At 39.1% G+C, this 17,042-nt stretch overlaps 1 protein-coding gene across 4 annotated transcripts in view; it reads right to left on the bottom strand.

Annotated features, from left to right (window-relative positions):
• The window catches only part of PRDM2 (PR/SET domain 2), a 66,713-nt gene that overhangs the window by 40,353 nt on the left and 9,318 nt on the right, over positions 1 to 17,042 (bottom strand). For all 4 annotated transcript variants that reach the window (XR_007891380.1, XM_051637586.1, XM_051637587.1 and 1 more), the window contains exons 3-5: positions 10,358 to 10,475; positions 9,262 to 9,365; positions 5,762 to 5,914 (exon numbers count right to left, since the gene is read on the bottom strand). Coding sequence is in view for 3 of the 4 variants with exons in the window: in XM_051637586.1 (XP_051493546.1) it covers positions 5,762 to 5,914; positions 9,262 to 9,365; positions 10,358 to 10,475 (375 nt within the window). In the remaining variant the exon portion in view is untranslated. The remainder of the gene's footprint in view (positions 1 to 5,761; positions 5,915 to 9,261; positions 9,366 to 10,357; positions 10,476 to 17,042) is intronic.

The following is a 17,042-nucleotide window of genomic DNA, read 5'->3' as shown; positions in this document are numbered from 1 at the left end:
CCCCCTTAATAATCCTCCTATAACCCCTCTATAGCCTTCCTATAGCCCCCTACAGCCCCCCTATAATCCTCCTATAACCCCCCTATAGCCTTCCTATAACCCCCCTACAACCCTCCTATAACCCCCCTACAATCACCTTATAACCCCCCTACAACCCTCCTATAACCCCCCTACAACCCTCCTATAACCCCCCTACAGCTCCACTCCCCAGCTGCAAGGAGGATGCCTCGCCACCAAGAAACCAGCCTTCTCCACCGGCATTATCAATTAATGACACCATTCATTAATTACACCACGGAAACTTCAAGCTGCAAGTCCCCTAAATTCCCAATTTTGGCTCAAGTCGTGACATCGAGCTCAGCCCCAGGGAACCCCCTCCCCCCGGTGCTGATCACTGCTCACAGCTTCGTTCCTCCCAGCAGCCAAACAGCCCCTACACAAAGTGTTCAACCACGAGAAGTGGGAATTCAGAACAAAATCCAAGGATACAGGAAAAGACTGTGGCAGCGAGTTAAGGAAACGCACAGGAAGAGATAATTACTACATGTTTAACGAGTCCACTTAACCACAATAATGAAGGATTTGTTTGCCATTCCAAATTTACTAATTTTTAAAATCCTGTTGAAAAATGCACAGGAAAGACCAAATCAGCTGAGTAGGCATCCGTGCAGTCACTGCTCTTATTCCCAGCACTGTCACCAAACTGATCAATACCAGTTTCTCTAATTATTCCTACATGTTCCTTAAAACATTATCAGCCTCAAACTACGAAGTCCCCAAGTTTGCTGAACATGAATTTGTACCTAGTTTTTTTTTTTAAATCAGCAGCAGCTCTGTTTCCTGAAGGATTCCATCAAAACCCAAGAAAAATCACCTTAAATGCTTCCCTTTACCTCAACTACGATCCCCTTTTTCCAGGGCTTAATGAACATTGGGCTTGTGGAGATAAGACACTATTTTAGAATCATTAACACGTTACACCAAAGGGGATCCTTACACTATTATTTCCAAGTCTGAAGCCAAAGGGAATTTTTCTATCAAGAACAATAGTAATACTTGTTTTTTTCTAAAGCACTTTTTCTAAAAAAGTCTCACAGCACTTGATAAAGGTGATAGTTATCTTTATACCCCCAGACACTGGAACAACAAGAGATGCAAGATCCCAACAACTATGTTAAGTGTTTAAGTTATAATATAAGCAAAGCCTACGGTTTGGCTGCCTTAACAGCTCTGGAGGCTTGACAGGATAAATAGTGATAAACCTCTTTGCATGGTCCCATTTTGCAGCTGTTCAGCAGCAAGGAATGGAGAAGAGATGTTTGATGCAAACAACTTCATCATCCAAACAACATCCAAAGTCAGAGAAAAGAGCTGGCAGAAGTTTCAGGCAAGGCAAGCACAGGATGATAAGGAGCTCGGGGTTTGTAGCCAATGTTCAGCTGGATGAATTGAGTTTTGGTGTAACTTCTCTGGAGTCTAAATTAAGCCTCTAACCTTGTACTTCTCAAATGAGATGGGGCAGCAGCTTCAAAAAATCAAACCATTAGAACAGCTATAAGAAAAGGATCAGTGACCAAATGCCACTTCCACCACTACTCTAACACTGGGGAACACAGGGACATCTGTGATGACATTGGTGATGACACCTTCTAGTAACAATTCTCAAAACCAAGCTCCTCCAAACAATTATTTGCAGATTGTCTGTATAGTAGTGTCAGGCTGGGGTAGCTTGGTTAAAAAAGGGGTGAATTTTGGAAAGGTTCATTAAGTTACTTACTCCCATGTGCTTTATGTTCTAACTGCAACATTTAGCAATCCTCTATCTGAGTATTTTCTGTTCAAAACACTTAAAGACCTTTCAAGATTTGTTATTTTCAAGAGGAATATCCTTACCCATTTATACCTTAAGAGGTTCTTTTGGCTTAAATTCCATTCATGGCACATGCACAAGCACTGCAATCTGCCTTGTGCAGCCTGAGCTGGGCATTTCCTTGTCTGGCCTCATCAGAACACTTAATTTTCACCACAGACATTGCATGTTCCTGTGACACTGTGCTTTTGCAACTAGATGAGGCCTTTATCTCCCCAGATGTAACCACAGTGGACACTGTGTGGCATTAGTACTTGTATCACACTGCCTATCCTGTGTTCACACACTACCCTGTGTTCCTACAGAACAGGAAGGGTCCTGAGTTACTTCAAACCTGTTTGACAAAACATTCTTCCACAACCATATGAATTTCACCCAAATCAAGGCCAGTTTCACAGCTGAGCTTACTTAGAAGACTTTTTGAAACTGAGTTTTCACTGCAATTTTACTTCAAGAATTACAGGGTCCTGTGCTATGTGCAGACCACAATCCAATGAGCTCCTTTCATCAGGAGAGGCAGGAAAAATTTCTGAAACCCCATAATGAGTTTAAAGCTGTTTCCATGAAATATCACAACTCTCATACATGCATCCTGGGGAAAGCATATGCAAAGCAGCCACAAATATCCTCATCGTTGATGAAGACAGAAGAGAAAAATACTTGCCTGTGCTCACTTAAAAATTCTATCCTATTACTATTCATTTACAGCCAAGAACAGGGAAGTTAAAGCTCTGTGCAGTTTTGAGGTTCATTTACACCAGGCAAATTTGGGCTTTGCTTATCTTGGTAATGAAGCTTGGGAATCAGCCTGTTAAACTTACAAATTAGAAACCCACAAAAAGCTGAAGATAACCTTGGGAAAAAAATAAACAGCTATGACAACATTTTAAAGGCTTGAAGGTAAAGAAGAACAGAAGGACATACAAGCCACTAATTCTCTTTTGGGGGTAACTAAAACCCGTGCTGTTTAGACCCAATGGAATTTGTAATTAAATTTGTAATATAAAGATCAGGGAGGAACTATGTGGACCTACCCGGGCTGGTAAAGTTAACAAGAGTTTTGATATGGCAATGTAGAGATCATAACAGATGATATGCAGAAAGAAAAGGACATTTAAGATGTTATTTATTACATGTTTGGGTTTTTTTGTCTCAGTTGTCAGTAAGGTATGATATGACTGAGACTGATATGGACCCTGTCAGAACATCTGATCTAGAAGATGAGACCACACATTCAAAAATCTCCTCCTCTACATTATACTTCCCCTATGCTGTCAGGCACTTACAGCTTAACTTCTAATTTCTTCACACTGATTTTATTTTAAAAGCTTGGTTAACATAAAATTTGTTACTTTAAATAATGAAAAATAAGTTTACAAAACACTAAACAAAACCAGCTTTCTTAATTGCCTCCCTTTGGTTTTCACACTCTTGGAATGGACAAGAAATTAAACAGAACATTGGATTTAAAATATTCCTATTAAGCTACAAGAATAGTCCACTTGTGCAAATAAAAACACAAAATGTGACTTTGTAAATCTTGACCTCATTTATCAGTATGCTGACTGAATGCTGAGTGGTAGTGAAAACTGTCCAATTTCACATCAAGCTTTCACTTCAGAAATCATCACAGATTAGCAAGATAAGAATTTTCCTTACATGTTAATTCTCTGCCAGGGGGGAGAACAGAATAAAATAGATTGAAATAGCTGGTATATCAGTAGGCACTATTGACACACAGTATTACAGATTTGGGAGCCTTTTTCCCCAAATACAGAGCAAAGTTAAATTCTACATGATAGCTTAGCTTTGTATAGTGAAGCAACTCAGCCAATTTCTACAGCTGAAATTACCTGCCAAGGTGCCCATGTGACAGACGTGGCAACAAACAAGGAACAGACCAGGCTGGCTAAGCCCAGGTTGCAGAGCTTCTGGGCCTAACTTAGTGCTGGAAACTGCTTCCATCTGAGCAGCACGAAGCTGGGATTACTAAACACAAGCCACCCCAAGCTGGCTGCTGCAGAACGAGTTGGAGCACGTCTGCTCTGCCTTCCTGGAACTAGGTCTAGAGGGCAGAAACAAGTCGGTGGTTCTGCACCAGCTCTGTGAGACACCCCAGCCCAGAACTACTCTGAGCTGCTGCTTCCACACAGGCCTCCAAGGGGCCCTGGTGCAGAGGCAGTCTGGAGGTGAGGCCCTTCCTGAGGTAACACTTCCTCCAACCAGCACACAGCACAGACACCAACATGAATTTCCATGACTGGGATCACTAACACCCAACCGGAGCCAATGAACAGCCCCGCAGCACACACAGATCTAAGTGGCTGCTGCAGAGGCAAACAAACCCTGCTAAAGGTGCCTTTTGGAAGAAACCCTCCTCATCCCAAACTCCAAATTTCACACTGCAACAAATCCCTGACAGATTTTGAAACCAATGATACTGATCCTTATAGGCTGCTCTAACAGTCTTCAGAAAGAGCTGCTTGGCAGCATGATCTTTTTGGCAAGACCTGCTGGAATAAAATTCGTCAGGTCACAAGAGAGGACAGTCAAACGAACAACAGGATGTTCCAGATGCTGAAGCAAGGTATTTGTTATTCTGTCAGCAGTGTTCAGCCTCTTCTAGCACTAAATTCTTTTCCAAAGTGCAATACTATCCACCAGAAAACAAATGTGAAATACGTGCATGTCTCTTGCTGTCAGGACTAAACCCTTTTCAGAAAAGATTCAATGAGAGAGAAACTGAAAATGACTCAAAAAGCACATTTATGTCAATGAACTAGTGTGACTATGGGCAAAGGCAGAGGCAACCCAAAATAAAACATCTAGAGAAAATTCAGCTGGCTACAGATTCTCAGCAGGAGCCTGCCCTCAGTGAAGAAACACTGAAGAGAAGTCAATAGTCTGGCTGGCAATACCAACCTCTACTTCAATGCTATCTTAAAGCTATTAGAAAGTTCAGAAAATATTTTAGAAGTTGGGTTTTTGGGTTTTGTTTTGTCTTTTTTTTAATCTAGTTTGAGTGACCTAAAATACAACAGTTTTCCATATTGCTATACTGCCCTATAAACCTCAAAACTGCATGATACCAACTCATTCTTTTATTAAGTGAAGGTTGTTTACTTACAGATATAGTTGTTGACCTTACAAGGAAATCTAAGATACAGCAATAGCCTAAACAGCAACTGCATATACCCCAAAAACCACAAAAGTATTTTAAATAAAAACAAAGTTGAGCTATATATATTCACTGCCAGTAGGTTCTTGATCAGAGATTCAAATAATGCTTTTTAGCCACAATATTCAAACACTAACATACTCTAACACTGAAGTTAAACCACTTTTATCTTGCTTTGGGAGGCACAATGCCCCAGGAATTACACCCTCTCCTGCCCCCCTACTCCCTGAATAAATCTGGAATGGTATAAAACCAAGGAAAACTTGTTTCATGAAGCTACCTACAAAGTGTCTTGACAACCAGTCTTTGTTGTACAACGCCAAGACCCTAAAACTAACCACTTTCTGCAAAAAATTCTCAGTAAAAAATGTCTCAGTATCTACAAAAACAGGACAACATTTGTTTTATGTAATCTGCTCTAATTTTTCATTCTGGTTTGTATCAAATTTGGTGCTACAGCAAATCATTAACCAACTAGATAGACTTAATATTCATACATATCCTATATTTTAACAGTAGATCTTTATGTCAGCTGTACTGGCACAGAATAGTTTAGACCAAGGAACTGCAGTATTTGCAGCATTTTAATTACATTTCATTAAATGTTTCAAAATGTATTTAATAAATATTAAGAAAAGGATTTAAATAAAGGGGAATAAAGTATTAATAACAAAAGGTAGCAGAGCGGCCACTGATTCTACACACACTGATACCTTTAAACTTTTGTAGTATATGGTCCTGTTGATCTCCAGAGGAAACAGATTTTGCTCCTTCCCTGAACGTGCCCAGTTTATATATCGGAGCCAGTTCCCTCTCTTTGGATCAGTTGCATCCACACACATCCACCCCAGGTTTGGGTAATAGACCTGTGAGACAGAAATGGCATTAAGCACAAGGACAACTACAGACACTGAAGTGTACATGCACCAAACAACACCCCTAAACAAAGTAGTAGTAATCACCTAAGGGCAGAGATAACACAAGGGATAAAAGCAGAAGCAGGGGTTGTACTGGGGGGAATGTTGCTGGTCTTCTGCATCTTTTTAGGTAAACTGGTACAACTGGCAAGCCTGAAATTATTCTCGAGACTTTGCATTTAGTAAAATGACTGTTTTTAAGATACAAAGGCAATAGAGCTTTATTTTTATGATCTGATTAATTGGGAAAAGCAACTATATAGAATTTAGAAGCACTTGCCTTATTTAGAATGGGGGAGCATAATTTATATTTCATCTTTTTTCAGAGTATTAAGGGAAATCTTCACCTTTCAGAAGGTGTGATCACCTTAAAAAACTTAACTTGTCAATGAACTTCTGAATGTTCCAAGTCTCTGGGTAAATTCTTTGGTTTCCATTCTTGGAGAAAAATGTTGACCACCTACTCCTGCTTAACATTTCAAGCCAGCTGCACTACAGCAAGGTTCCTGACACCTTCAGGATTTGCTGATGACAGGCAACTCTGCTTCTCTTTTAAGTTATGTTACAAATTTCCCACTTTTATTATTATAATCCAAGCCAGATGCCTATAAGTAGAGTTATCAGTGGCTGCTGGAGATATTTTTCCAAAGAACATGCCACTGCTGGGCAAGTGGGGCTGCCACTCTTGTTCCTGTGTCTCAGAACACAGGCCTGCTGACAGGAACACAATGTCTCACAAGTACTGCACAGCTCACAGCTTTTTAGAAAAAGAAAAGAAGGAAAAATGTGTCTTATTATTTGCTTTTCTGCCTTTTGGTCAAGTCTCTAAATACCAGTCTCTGCCTGCAAGAGCTCTTTTCAAAAGCCAGCCTCCCTAGCTCATCACCTCCTGCAACATTCACACAGCACTGCTGCAGAGAAGGAATAAACTAAAACTCCAATTTCACTCTAACTTTCCCATTCTGTTACAAAAAATTGTAGCTTTTTATTGTTTCTGATACTTATTTTACAAGTAAGTCTAAGTCTTCTCCAACTGTTTTACATTTTCAACTTCAAGTACACTTCTACAACAATTTAATACAAGAAGCACTTATATTAGCTGATTTCCTCTGTGTTGGTATACTGCCAATTTGATAAAATTGAACCCATAAAGTTTCAATAGATGTACCCAAATCATCTCGGTTTCTTCCCAAAGAGAAAACATCTCCCTTACTTAGACTATTCCAGCACAGATTTCATCAGCTGACTTTTGAAGGAATGTTCATCAAGCACACCCAGCCCTTTCAATATGAAAACATAAACAGCTTCACAGACCAAGACTGTACAAGCAATCCTTTTGGTTAACATGCAAGAACAGAGCCAAACAAAGCTGCAAAAGAGTTAGCAGATACAGAATATATGTCAAAAGATAATACTTTATTACTTTTAATATATTACTTTATTATTGTTTGATGTTATTTTATTTCGGGTTTTGCACAAGACAAAACACTATTAACTTTTCAGCTTAAGCTCCTAATCGACAGTATTTTGGTTTGAGGCCTTGTGCACTGTGAGAAAGGGAAAAGCTTCAACTCCTCTATGTAAGATTGTGACTTTAAATTATTCCTGTAAGCAGGATCAATATCACTCAGCACAGTGGTGTCAGTCCTGAATGTGCAGAGAACATTTCCCTCAGTTTTCAGTCATTTCCCACAGAACATTTTCAAGTCTATATCTCTCTCCTCAGACACAGCAACCACTCACTGACACACAAAACTCATGTTACTCAGAATGATATTCTAGCCTGACAGTTCAAAATTATTAAAACTGACTGGAGATGCCAGCTTTTAGGAGCCTTAACTTTTCCTTCAGATTAACTTCCCTAAAAAAAAAATGGGATTCTTCTGGAAAAGGTTGTTCTCTTAGCTGAAGGTCCATATACCTAACTACTCCCAGACACCACCACCCTTTTACAAACCACATTTTCTAACAGTCCAGATTCTGGCGTGGTTTCAGATATCAGCATATGGGGCCAACTGCTGCAGTCTCATTTTAGCTGCCTTTTTTTTAAATTCCAAAATCAGTATTAAAGGCAACACACAATTATTTTGAAATCTAGCAATGGTTCCCACCATCATCTGCATTGCAAGCTACAAAACTTTATAACAGCTTGTTTGCAACTATCATTTCTCAACACAAATGTAAAAAATATTAAGACATTCTCTGAGAAATCTCTAAATCCAGCACCAGCATGGTGTTTCTCCAGCATGAGAAACAATTGCAAAGTCAATAATTTACTTGACAGATTCAATCTCTGTAAGTGTTCTTGCACCAAATAAAAATTGGAAATACCTGATGCAGTGGAGTTTGTGACAAAATTAGCTCAAAGCAACAAGCACTTGAACACTTCAGTACTTTCCTGAATGTGAATTTTCATGTATGGAAAATTGTACCAGACCAATTCCTCTGATAGGGGTTAATGTTAAGTTTTGTGTGTGTATCCAGTGGTTTATGCAGTTCAATTTTGCAGGCCAGGGGCCAGAAGGATCACTACTACTACTATCTTAAGCCTAAAAATCTGTAAACTAACAAGTTCGGTTCCAGAACACACTATGCCACAGTTCCTCCATCTCTGCGCTCCCTGACCATTCACTCTGCTAAAGCCACTTGCTGTGTGTGTCTTCAGAAAGGCCTAAGCTGTCTCTGGACACTGTAGATAGGTTTCAACTCCAGATTAAGACACCACATTTTGAAATCTACATAATATCCAAGGTCTTATGACTATCAGTGGAGCCTAAAGAGCTATTCAGCTGTCCAGACAGTTTTCCCTTTAAGGCAAGGCCAAACACAAGCAGCACAGGGAATAATGCAACAGTTGAGAACTTTAAAAGTCCAAAAGCAAAGCCAGTTCCCTAACAAAGCTGGTTTTCAAAGAGCTAGATGAGGAGGAGTGCTGTGGCTTCCTTAGGAGACTCCATATCCCCCTAGTTTCCCCAATTTCATAAGCAGCTGATGGTACTCAGTTGCTGGAGGGCTATCACTCAGGGTTCAAGCCAACAAAGCTTTATCAGGAACAGACTCTCAACGGGAGCTGTGAGCCAGATAATAAAATTAATACAGTAATTTCAAACAATGCTAATAGTTTAAAGCTATGTAATTCAGCATGGCTGCTCAATCCAACTGTCCATAAACAAGGGTTTACAATTGCAGGCATACATAGCAGGCAATTATTTCACACCATGTCTATTTCTAAAATCTCTGGAAAAATTCAAGGCTAAGGAAAGGCACCTTTTTTCTATTTACAACCAGTTTCTTACCTCCCACATGTATACATTGCTTTTAACTTGAGACCTTTTTTTCTTGTCACCAACAAATGGTCCAAACTTCTTGCCTTTTAAAATTGATTTTGTTGCCCAGACACCTGAAGAGACACAGATCAGCAGTTACAACTAACAGAACTTGCCTCAAGCAAATCTTCTACTCACATTTCTTATTTCTTAAGATCATTGTATGTGACTGTCTCAGATTGGAGAGCATCCTATTGGCTTTCTCTGAAACAATGCCAGGCAAATGTAGCCCTCACAAAAGTTGAGAAACTGATTAGTAGGTTATTTAGAACGAAAACACATTTAATCTTGTTTAAAATATGTGCATCTGCCCACAAATGTATTGACAAGATTTAGCTGAATTGAAAACCAACAGCTGAATTTCACATTTCATAGCACAAATACTAAGAACAGATTGCCAAATAATTGCTAATTAAACATAACATTCTCAGTCAGACCATGCTAGATCAGGTTCATACTAGAAAAGATTAACCTTGTTCCAAGGAGCTTATAACCTGTTACTAACAGCAATGCATCTATTGTCAGGCTAATTCCTCAAAGTGCCAGCTTTTAACAGCAAGTATCCAGGCTGCAATCCTGACTTCCAAAGTTCTCCTATGTTAAACTTTTTTTAGCAAAGCCAAGTATTTAGTACATATGAAAGAAATAACAGTTTGCTCCATACAGCAGCCTTCAAGTATGCACTGAATTTGTTCTTATAAAGGAAACTTTTTATGTTGCTTGGACAGGGAGATGCAGCATTCTGAAGAGACAACAAGAAGGTAACTGCAACACACAGAACTAGGCAAGAGCTAAAATTGAAAACAATCCAGTGAAGTAACATGTCAGTATTTTTATAACCTAATTTATTTGCATCTTGTTTCATCTTTGACTCCAATTCTGATGTTCTTGGAACATCATCTTGGGATGCTGGAGAAACTTAGAAGCTGTACACTCTTCAACATAAATTATTTCAGATAAGTGCACCAGGTATCATCTCTACCCAGCACAGGAGGGCACCAAACTGTGACAGCAACTGTAATTTATATGAGCTGGTGTAAAAATCTCTTTCCACAGTGACACTCACCAAGCCGTGTCTTGTCAACAGCAGATGGGAAGAGCCTCACATCCTCAGGAAGCCCCCTAAGCACATGCTCAGGTACATCATCTAAGGTCTCCACAGCCACAGTAGATTCAGTTGTGTTCTACAAGCCAAAGGGGTCACAAGCATTAATGGATCAAAACAACAGTACAACAGATGATCAACCCATACAAACTACTAAAACTCCTGACTTGAAATTAAAATATAAATTTCCAAATTGCTACTTCAACCAGGGCCCCTCCATCAACATGCTAATGCAGCAGGATCTTTTTCTCAGAATTCACATTCTCACTATTATTTTCATTATATTTGTTTATGCTTTAATGCTGAGTTCTAAGACCACATTAGAGATACACATAAACCACTGATAACTCAAGTTGCTGTAATTACTCTTTTGCTTTAGTTACTGGATGCATTTTGATTACAAGCAGTAAACAGTGAGGAAAGCTAACTGGAAGAGTTTTCATGTATCTCTTAGGCCATTTGCCATTTCATTCCATTGCCCTGGTCTCTCCTTAAAAACAAATTCAAAACTCACCCTGGACTTCCTCAGAGAACAGAGCTGAAGGTATTTACTTATTCTTGGCTGAATGTGACTTACCTGGCAGCACTACTCTATTATACCTAATAAGCCACAAAAAGTTTGTTATTTTAGGTTGCAGCTGTATAGCAGATTTTAAATATGATCTCTTCTGCTAGAAAATGTCTGTCTGCTCCTGAAAAACTATTAAAGACCAGCACATGATGCTTTTAGCATAAATCACTGTTAGCAGTGTATTTTTTGAATACCAAATAGTCAGAAGATTAAAGAAGTTGTTTCAGAACATACATACCATTTATCCAAATTATACTGTTGAAACATGTTACTGGCAATTAAAGTAACAAGAGACAAGTGAATTGCCATGCTAAAGTACACTGATTCAACCAGTATGCAGCAGAATAGCCAGAACACAGGAAAAATAGCAGGTCTTTTATTTTATAACCTATCAGTTCTATTGACAGGGGTTTTTTTAAATCCCAGCTTTCCTACAGAGAATAAAACAGGAAAAGCCCCTAAAATTGAGGTACAATGCAAATTGGTTCTGAACTAAAGCATCAGCAACTGTGTTCCGTTACCTTTTCTTAACACCTAAAAACTCAGCTTCTACAAAGTCTGTTTCTAAATGCTGAACAAATGTGGAAGCCCCATCCCTGGAAGTGTTCAAGGGCAGGTAGGATGGGGCTTGGAGCAACCTGGGCTGGTGGGAGGTGTCCCTGCCCATGCAGGGGGTTGGATCTAGATCATCTTTAAGGTCCCTTCCAACCCAAACCCTTCCATGATTCTATGAAATAAATCCACTTGAGGCAGCAAAGCAATTTCTCCATTATGACCCTCAGCAAGTACATTTCAATAAAGGTCAGTAAAATCATACAGGCTTGATTGGAACAGCTGCAGAAGTGTGGCTTGTAGCTTTTCTTTATCATAACTGACAGCATTAATGAAAAGGTTGACTGGAAAAACACTTGTTTTATCAACCATCTGTTTCATTTTGTGTTTGGCGTAACAAGTACCTCTCCATAAAGAGTACTGGTGACCAACAGCAAGGAAAAAAACTATTTAATTATTAAAGGCTCATCTAGTAATAGAGAAGTAGGACATTAAATGCTAAAAGTTGGTAAGTACTAAAAATATTAATTTGTACTTGACACAATTATAAACATTTTCCATTTTTTATATATAATATTTAAAGAATCCTTCAATTCTTTTAAGTGAAAGCTGAGATATCCTGCAACTTCCCTGAGTCTACCCTAGTTCTGTACTATTTGTGCTCAACGAGAGCTAACTGGTATGTCAGCTTAGTCTATAAGGACATCCCAAAGTTTCAAAGCAAAGGGCAATTCCAGCTCCAGAGCACTTACACTCTGAGGGTCCAGCCCTGCTCCTGCAGCCTTCCACTGCAATTTTGTCAATAATTTCCTAAACCTGCACATAAATGTTCCAGATGAACCAGCTGTGTGTGCCTCTGTGCATGCAGACTGATGCAAAGCTCCAGTAACAGGAATAACTTGCCTAGAAACACACAAGTGATGACTTTGGAAATATAACACAAAGCCAAAACATCAACTACCCACCACACTGAGGGTAATTTCACATATATTAGCAATTCTTTATTTTCCCTTTTGAAATTATGACTTCCAGGCATACACAGTTTAATCAGTCCCCCAAAACCATTCTAAAATAGTTTCTACTATTGCCTTACATGAAAACATATCACTGGTGAGAAAGACTAAACAGAATCTTAAGGAGAAAACCATACTCATGCATAAAGTTCACAAAAATGAAGTTACTTGTTTTCCCTATTGAACTGAGGTTGTTGCAGCAAATAACTACTCCAACGTCCTCTCACTCCAAAGCACCTGCATGTCAAATTTTAGAATCCTCAGCCAGCAGGATATAATATAAAAGGTCTTAAGGTGTTATACAATGAAGTTTGAAAGGCAACAGAAAGCTAATAAATGGTTTATGAACGTCTGCCTGGTTATTAATTCTATTTTAAGGAGCCTACAAACTTCAACAGGCTGCTTATAATATTATTCATACTCTTAATTGTGTAACACAACAGTAAATGCTACTGAAACTTGTCAATAAACAACTAGCTCTTTATTACTTATTTATAATCAAGAAAACACTATTCCTGATAAAAATTAGCAGAATTTCAGTTATGAATTTGCAGTTTCCCATAAAATCTATCTATGTTATGAAAGAATTGTGCTTGGTGAGAACCAGGCATATGTTCAACCACATGCAATAGCCCTGAATAAAGTACCTGCCCCCTGACAGCACTGACCATTCTGAGTCAGAAACAGGCTGGTGGTAGTGGCAATAACTACTCTAACACGAAGGATGTTCTACTTAAGCTCTGAACAAGCCTTACAAGGTGTTAAACTGAGAAATAACAACTTGGGCAACACTACAGTTGTCCAAGTAAACCCTTTCTGGCAAGGATTCTTGCTTTTACACATAACCATAAAGCAGTTTCCATAGTTTGAGTAATACTCAAAGCTTTTTCCGTGGAGCACTTCTGAAATATGCAGAAAGTTTACTGGAAATATATTTTAAAATACATCCCTATATGCTATCAAATTAAAGGGGTTTATCTCTAAAGGAAAACAGATAAAGCTTCCTAATCTTTTCTACTTAGCTCCCACTCTTTGTGAGGGTGCTAAATATGGCAACTCTTTACATTCATGAACGTGACTTGCTGAGCTGAGTTACGAGAACATGTCTTCTGCCAGCCTGATCAGCAACAAGGAGAAAAAGTATAAATCTGGAGTCATAGCAAGGTTATTCTACTGCTGCCCTGGTAAGCCCTAACAGCTGCACAGACACATCCTAGAAAGCTATTTGCAGGGGACAAAGACCCCCAAATTGGAAACCATGGAAGGAATAGAATGCCAGAAATCCCATCTGAGAGTGAAGAAACCAGGGAGGGGGGAAAAAAAATCCTTACTCTTTAGTTATAATAGCTCTAGTCTGTTCAAAGCAGAACAAGGTTTTATTTTGCTCTTTCAACAATCCTAAAGGAAAACTAGTGATGAAGGAAGCCTGATTTTCAGGCATCTGTTAGCCTTGAACTGATAGAAAAGAAACACCCTCTTCTCAGCATATTCATCAAAGAAACCTAAATATCATTCCATTACATTCCCCCATTATTTCATTAGGGGAGAATCAAGCCTATTTTTCATAGTGGTTTCTAAAAAGTTACACATAGGCATAAATGAGGGGCACTAGAGAGTGACCAAGACAGCAGCCAGAATGATGCACTTCAAGATTCAAGCTAAAAAAAGTAGGGTGGGTTTTTTTTAGTTGGGTTTCATTTGGGGGTTTTGGTTTCCTTTGGGGGGGGGAGGTTGGGATTTTTTTTTTGATGGGTTGGTTGTTTTTTTACAACCACAGCTAGATGAGCAGTGAAACATTTGAAGCCTGCAAACAAATTTTAACCAAAACTTTAAAAATCAACCTCAACTGATGCAGCCAGAAGTGTACAGCACCATGGCACATCCACTGATGTCTCCTCTTCTCCAAGCTCAAGAGACCCAGCTCCCTCAGCCTTTCCTCATCAGGGAGACGTTCCACTCCCTTCATCATCTTTGTGGCTCTGCCCTGGACTCTTTCCAGCAGTTCCCTGTCCTTCTGGAACCAAGGGGCCCAGAACTGGACACAGTATTCCAGATGTGGCCTTACCAAGGCAGAATGGAGGGGGAGGAGAACCTCCCTTGACCTACTAACCACCCCCTTTCTAACCCATCCCAGGATGCCATTGGCCTTCTTGGCTACAAGGGCACATTGCTGGCTCATGGTCATCCTCCCGTCCACCAGGACCCCCAGGTCCCTTTCTCCTACACTGCTCTCCAGCAGGTCAGTCCCCAACCTGTACTGGTACATGGGGTTGTTGTTGCCCAGATGCAAGACTCTGCACTTGCCCTTGTTGGATTTCATCAAGTTTCTCCCTGCCCAATTCTCCAGCCTGTCTAGGTGCTTTTAGATGTAAATATCCCAAAACTGTTCTGTCATTTAAGAGGTTTATTAGCATGGAGTAATATACAATCAGAACTATATTTTGCATCTACCTACATAATTCAAAGATTAGCAGCTACATGCAGAGAACAAAGCACTCAGACTCATTCATCACCTGTGGTATTAATGGATTTCACAAGTACCATAAAAATTGGATATGGCGTAGTACATAACAAAACATTTCACACCTCAAACGAATGGTAATAAGTAACCAAATACTACACAGTAAAATAAACAACAATTTAGTTCAGTCAACTCAGTGAAATCTCATTTTATTTGCAATTTAAATGTAGCTAAAGTATTTTCCAGATCACAACTTGTCCCCAAGGAATTTATGTCTACCAAATGAAGAAATGCTACATTTCAATCACTTTTCCATCAACAATTAACAATCACATTTAAATTTCCTGTTTAAAAAATTCACCTCTTGGCAAGGACAGTGCACTGGTGTAAGTCCTACAGCCAACTTCTGCATTTCACTCAAGTCCTAATATGGCATTTTTACTCACTCCAAGACTGCAATTTTGAATACAAAAGCACTTGAAGTTTATTTCACTTTTAAGCTTCTTGCTCTGAAGTTCATCAGAAGCATCACAGTTGCAAGCATTCAGATTAGCCAGGGTGAATTGACTTAAGAACAATGCAAAAATACCACCTGAGGCTAAAAGGCTGCCTTAACTCAAACGATCTTTCCTCATTTGCAAACAAATTTAGAGTCCAATCACTTTGACAGCACATTTCTACACATTGATTAAGCAATTTTTCACACCACTTTCAATATAATTGTACCTGTGGACCAACCCCAAATTAGACTATAATGTTACAAGCAGCATTTAAGCAAATGAAAAAGTAGCAGCAACAAGATGCTTAGAGATGATCAGAGATAAGAGTGAAAAGGAAAAAAATAATCCTGAATTACATGAGTGACATTCAGTGTCATGTTTTGGTGGAAATAGGATTAAGTTTAATGAAAAGATAAAGGAAAGGATGCCACTGAAGAGACAGGGACATGGCAGAAGAGGTAGTTGTGAAAAGGAGATGAAGGGACTGAGGGAGATTGCTGGCCCAAACAACCAGGTAGCACAGGAAACGTAGGTCAGAAGCAGAAAGGTCTCTGCTTGTCTAAGAATTCATCTGGCTACTCCCCCTTTGCAACAGCTTCACTTGTGTGTGCTTGAAAATTAAAGATGTATGAAAAATATGTGAAATAAGAATTGGAAAATTCAGAAGGAATGAGGGGAGGAAGCTTTAGTACAAGTGCAGGTGTAATTCCTTAATGTTTGCCTCACCATTATTTAAAAAAACTGCCCAAGCAGTTTTCCAGATAGCATGAAACCTTCTTCCCACTCTTAATGCCATCTGAGATGCAGTAAATGCTACTACCAACCAAACCCCATGTTTGCTTCATTTTTTTAAAATCAATTATTCAGCATATTCAGCAGAACTAGTTTACACACTAAAGGGAGATCTCTTTTTAAACCAGATAGAGAGACATCCAAAAATATTCATTTCAGCTTAATTAAAACAACAGCTGCTTTTTTTTTTTAATCCTTCTTCTTACTCCAAGACCATATCAAAGTACTTCTGAAAAGGTTTTCCTTCACTACTTCAAGATTTCTATGGGATAAAAGACAAAACTAGCAGTCTTTACAGATAAACCAAATTAACAATAGCCCAGTTAGTTTCAGGGTCACTGAAGTCACACCAAAAGCAGAGATAAGCAGTATGAAAGGACAAGAACAGAACACTTGAAAGATGTTTGGCATCAGGCAAAAACATTTCTTATACAGACCTGGCACTACAACTTGTCAACAGTGAATGAAATGACAAGGGCACTGCAAGAAAAAACACCACAGGGTTGATGCTAAATACACACTCAATATGAATGGTAACTGCACAATAAAAAGCCATGAGCTCTGTACACTTTGGAAGATAAATGTGAAAGCCAGAAACACCAAGAAGGAACTGTAAGCTAGGGTAGCTATTCCCACAGGCAGAATCATCTCATTATTAAGTTGTCAGATGACAAACACCACAGCAGTGCATAAGCTGTATTAACAGACACAATAAGAAAGATGAAGATTTTATTTTCATACAGAACAAAAATATTAC

The sequence above is a fragment of the Apus apus genome, chromosome 20, assembly GCF_020740795.1.
Source record: "Apus apus isolate bApuApu2 chromosome 20, bApuApu2.pri.cur, whole genome shotgun sequence".
NCBI lineage: Eukaryota > Metazoa > Chordata > Aves > Apodiformes > Apodidae > Apus > Apus apus.
Note: the sequence above shows the minus strand (reverse complement) of the source record. Positions and strands in the feature narration are given on the sequence as shown.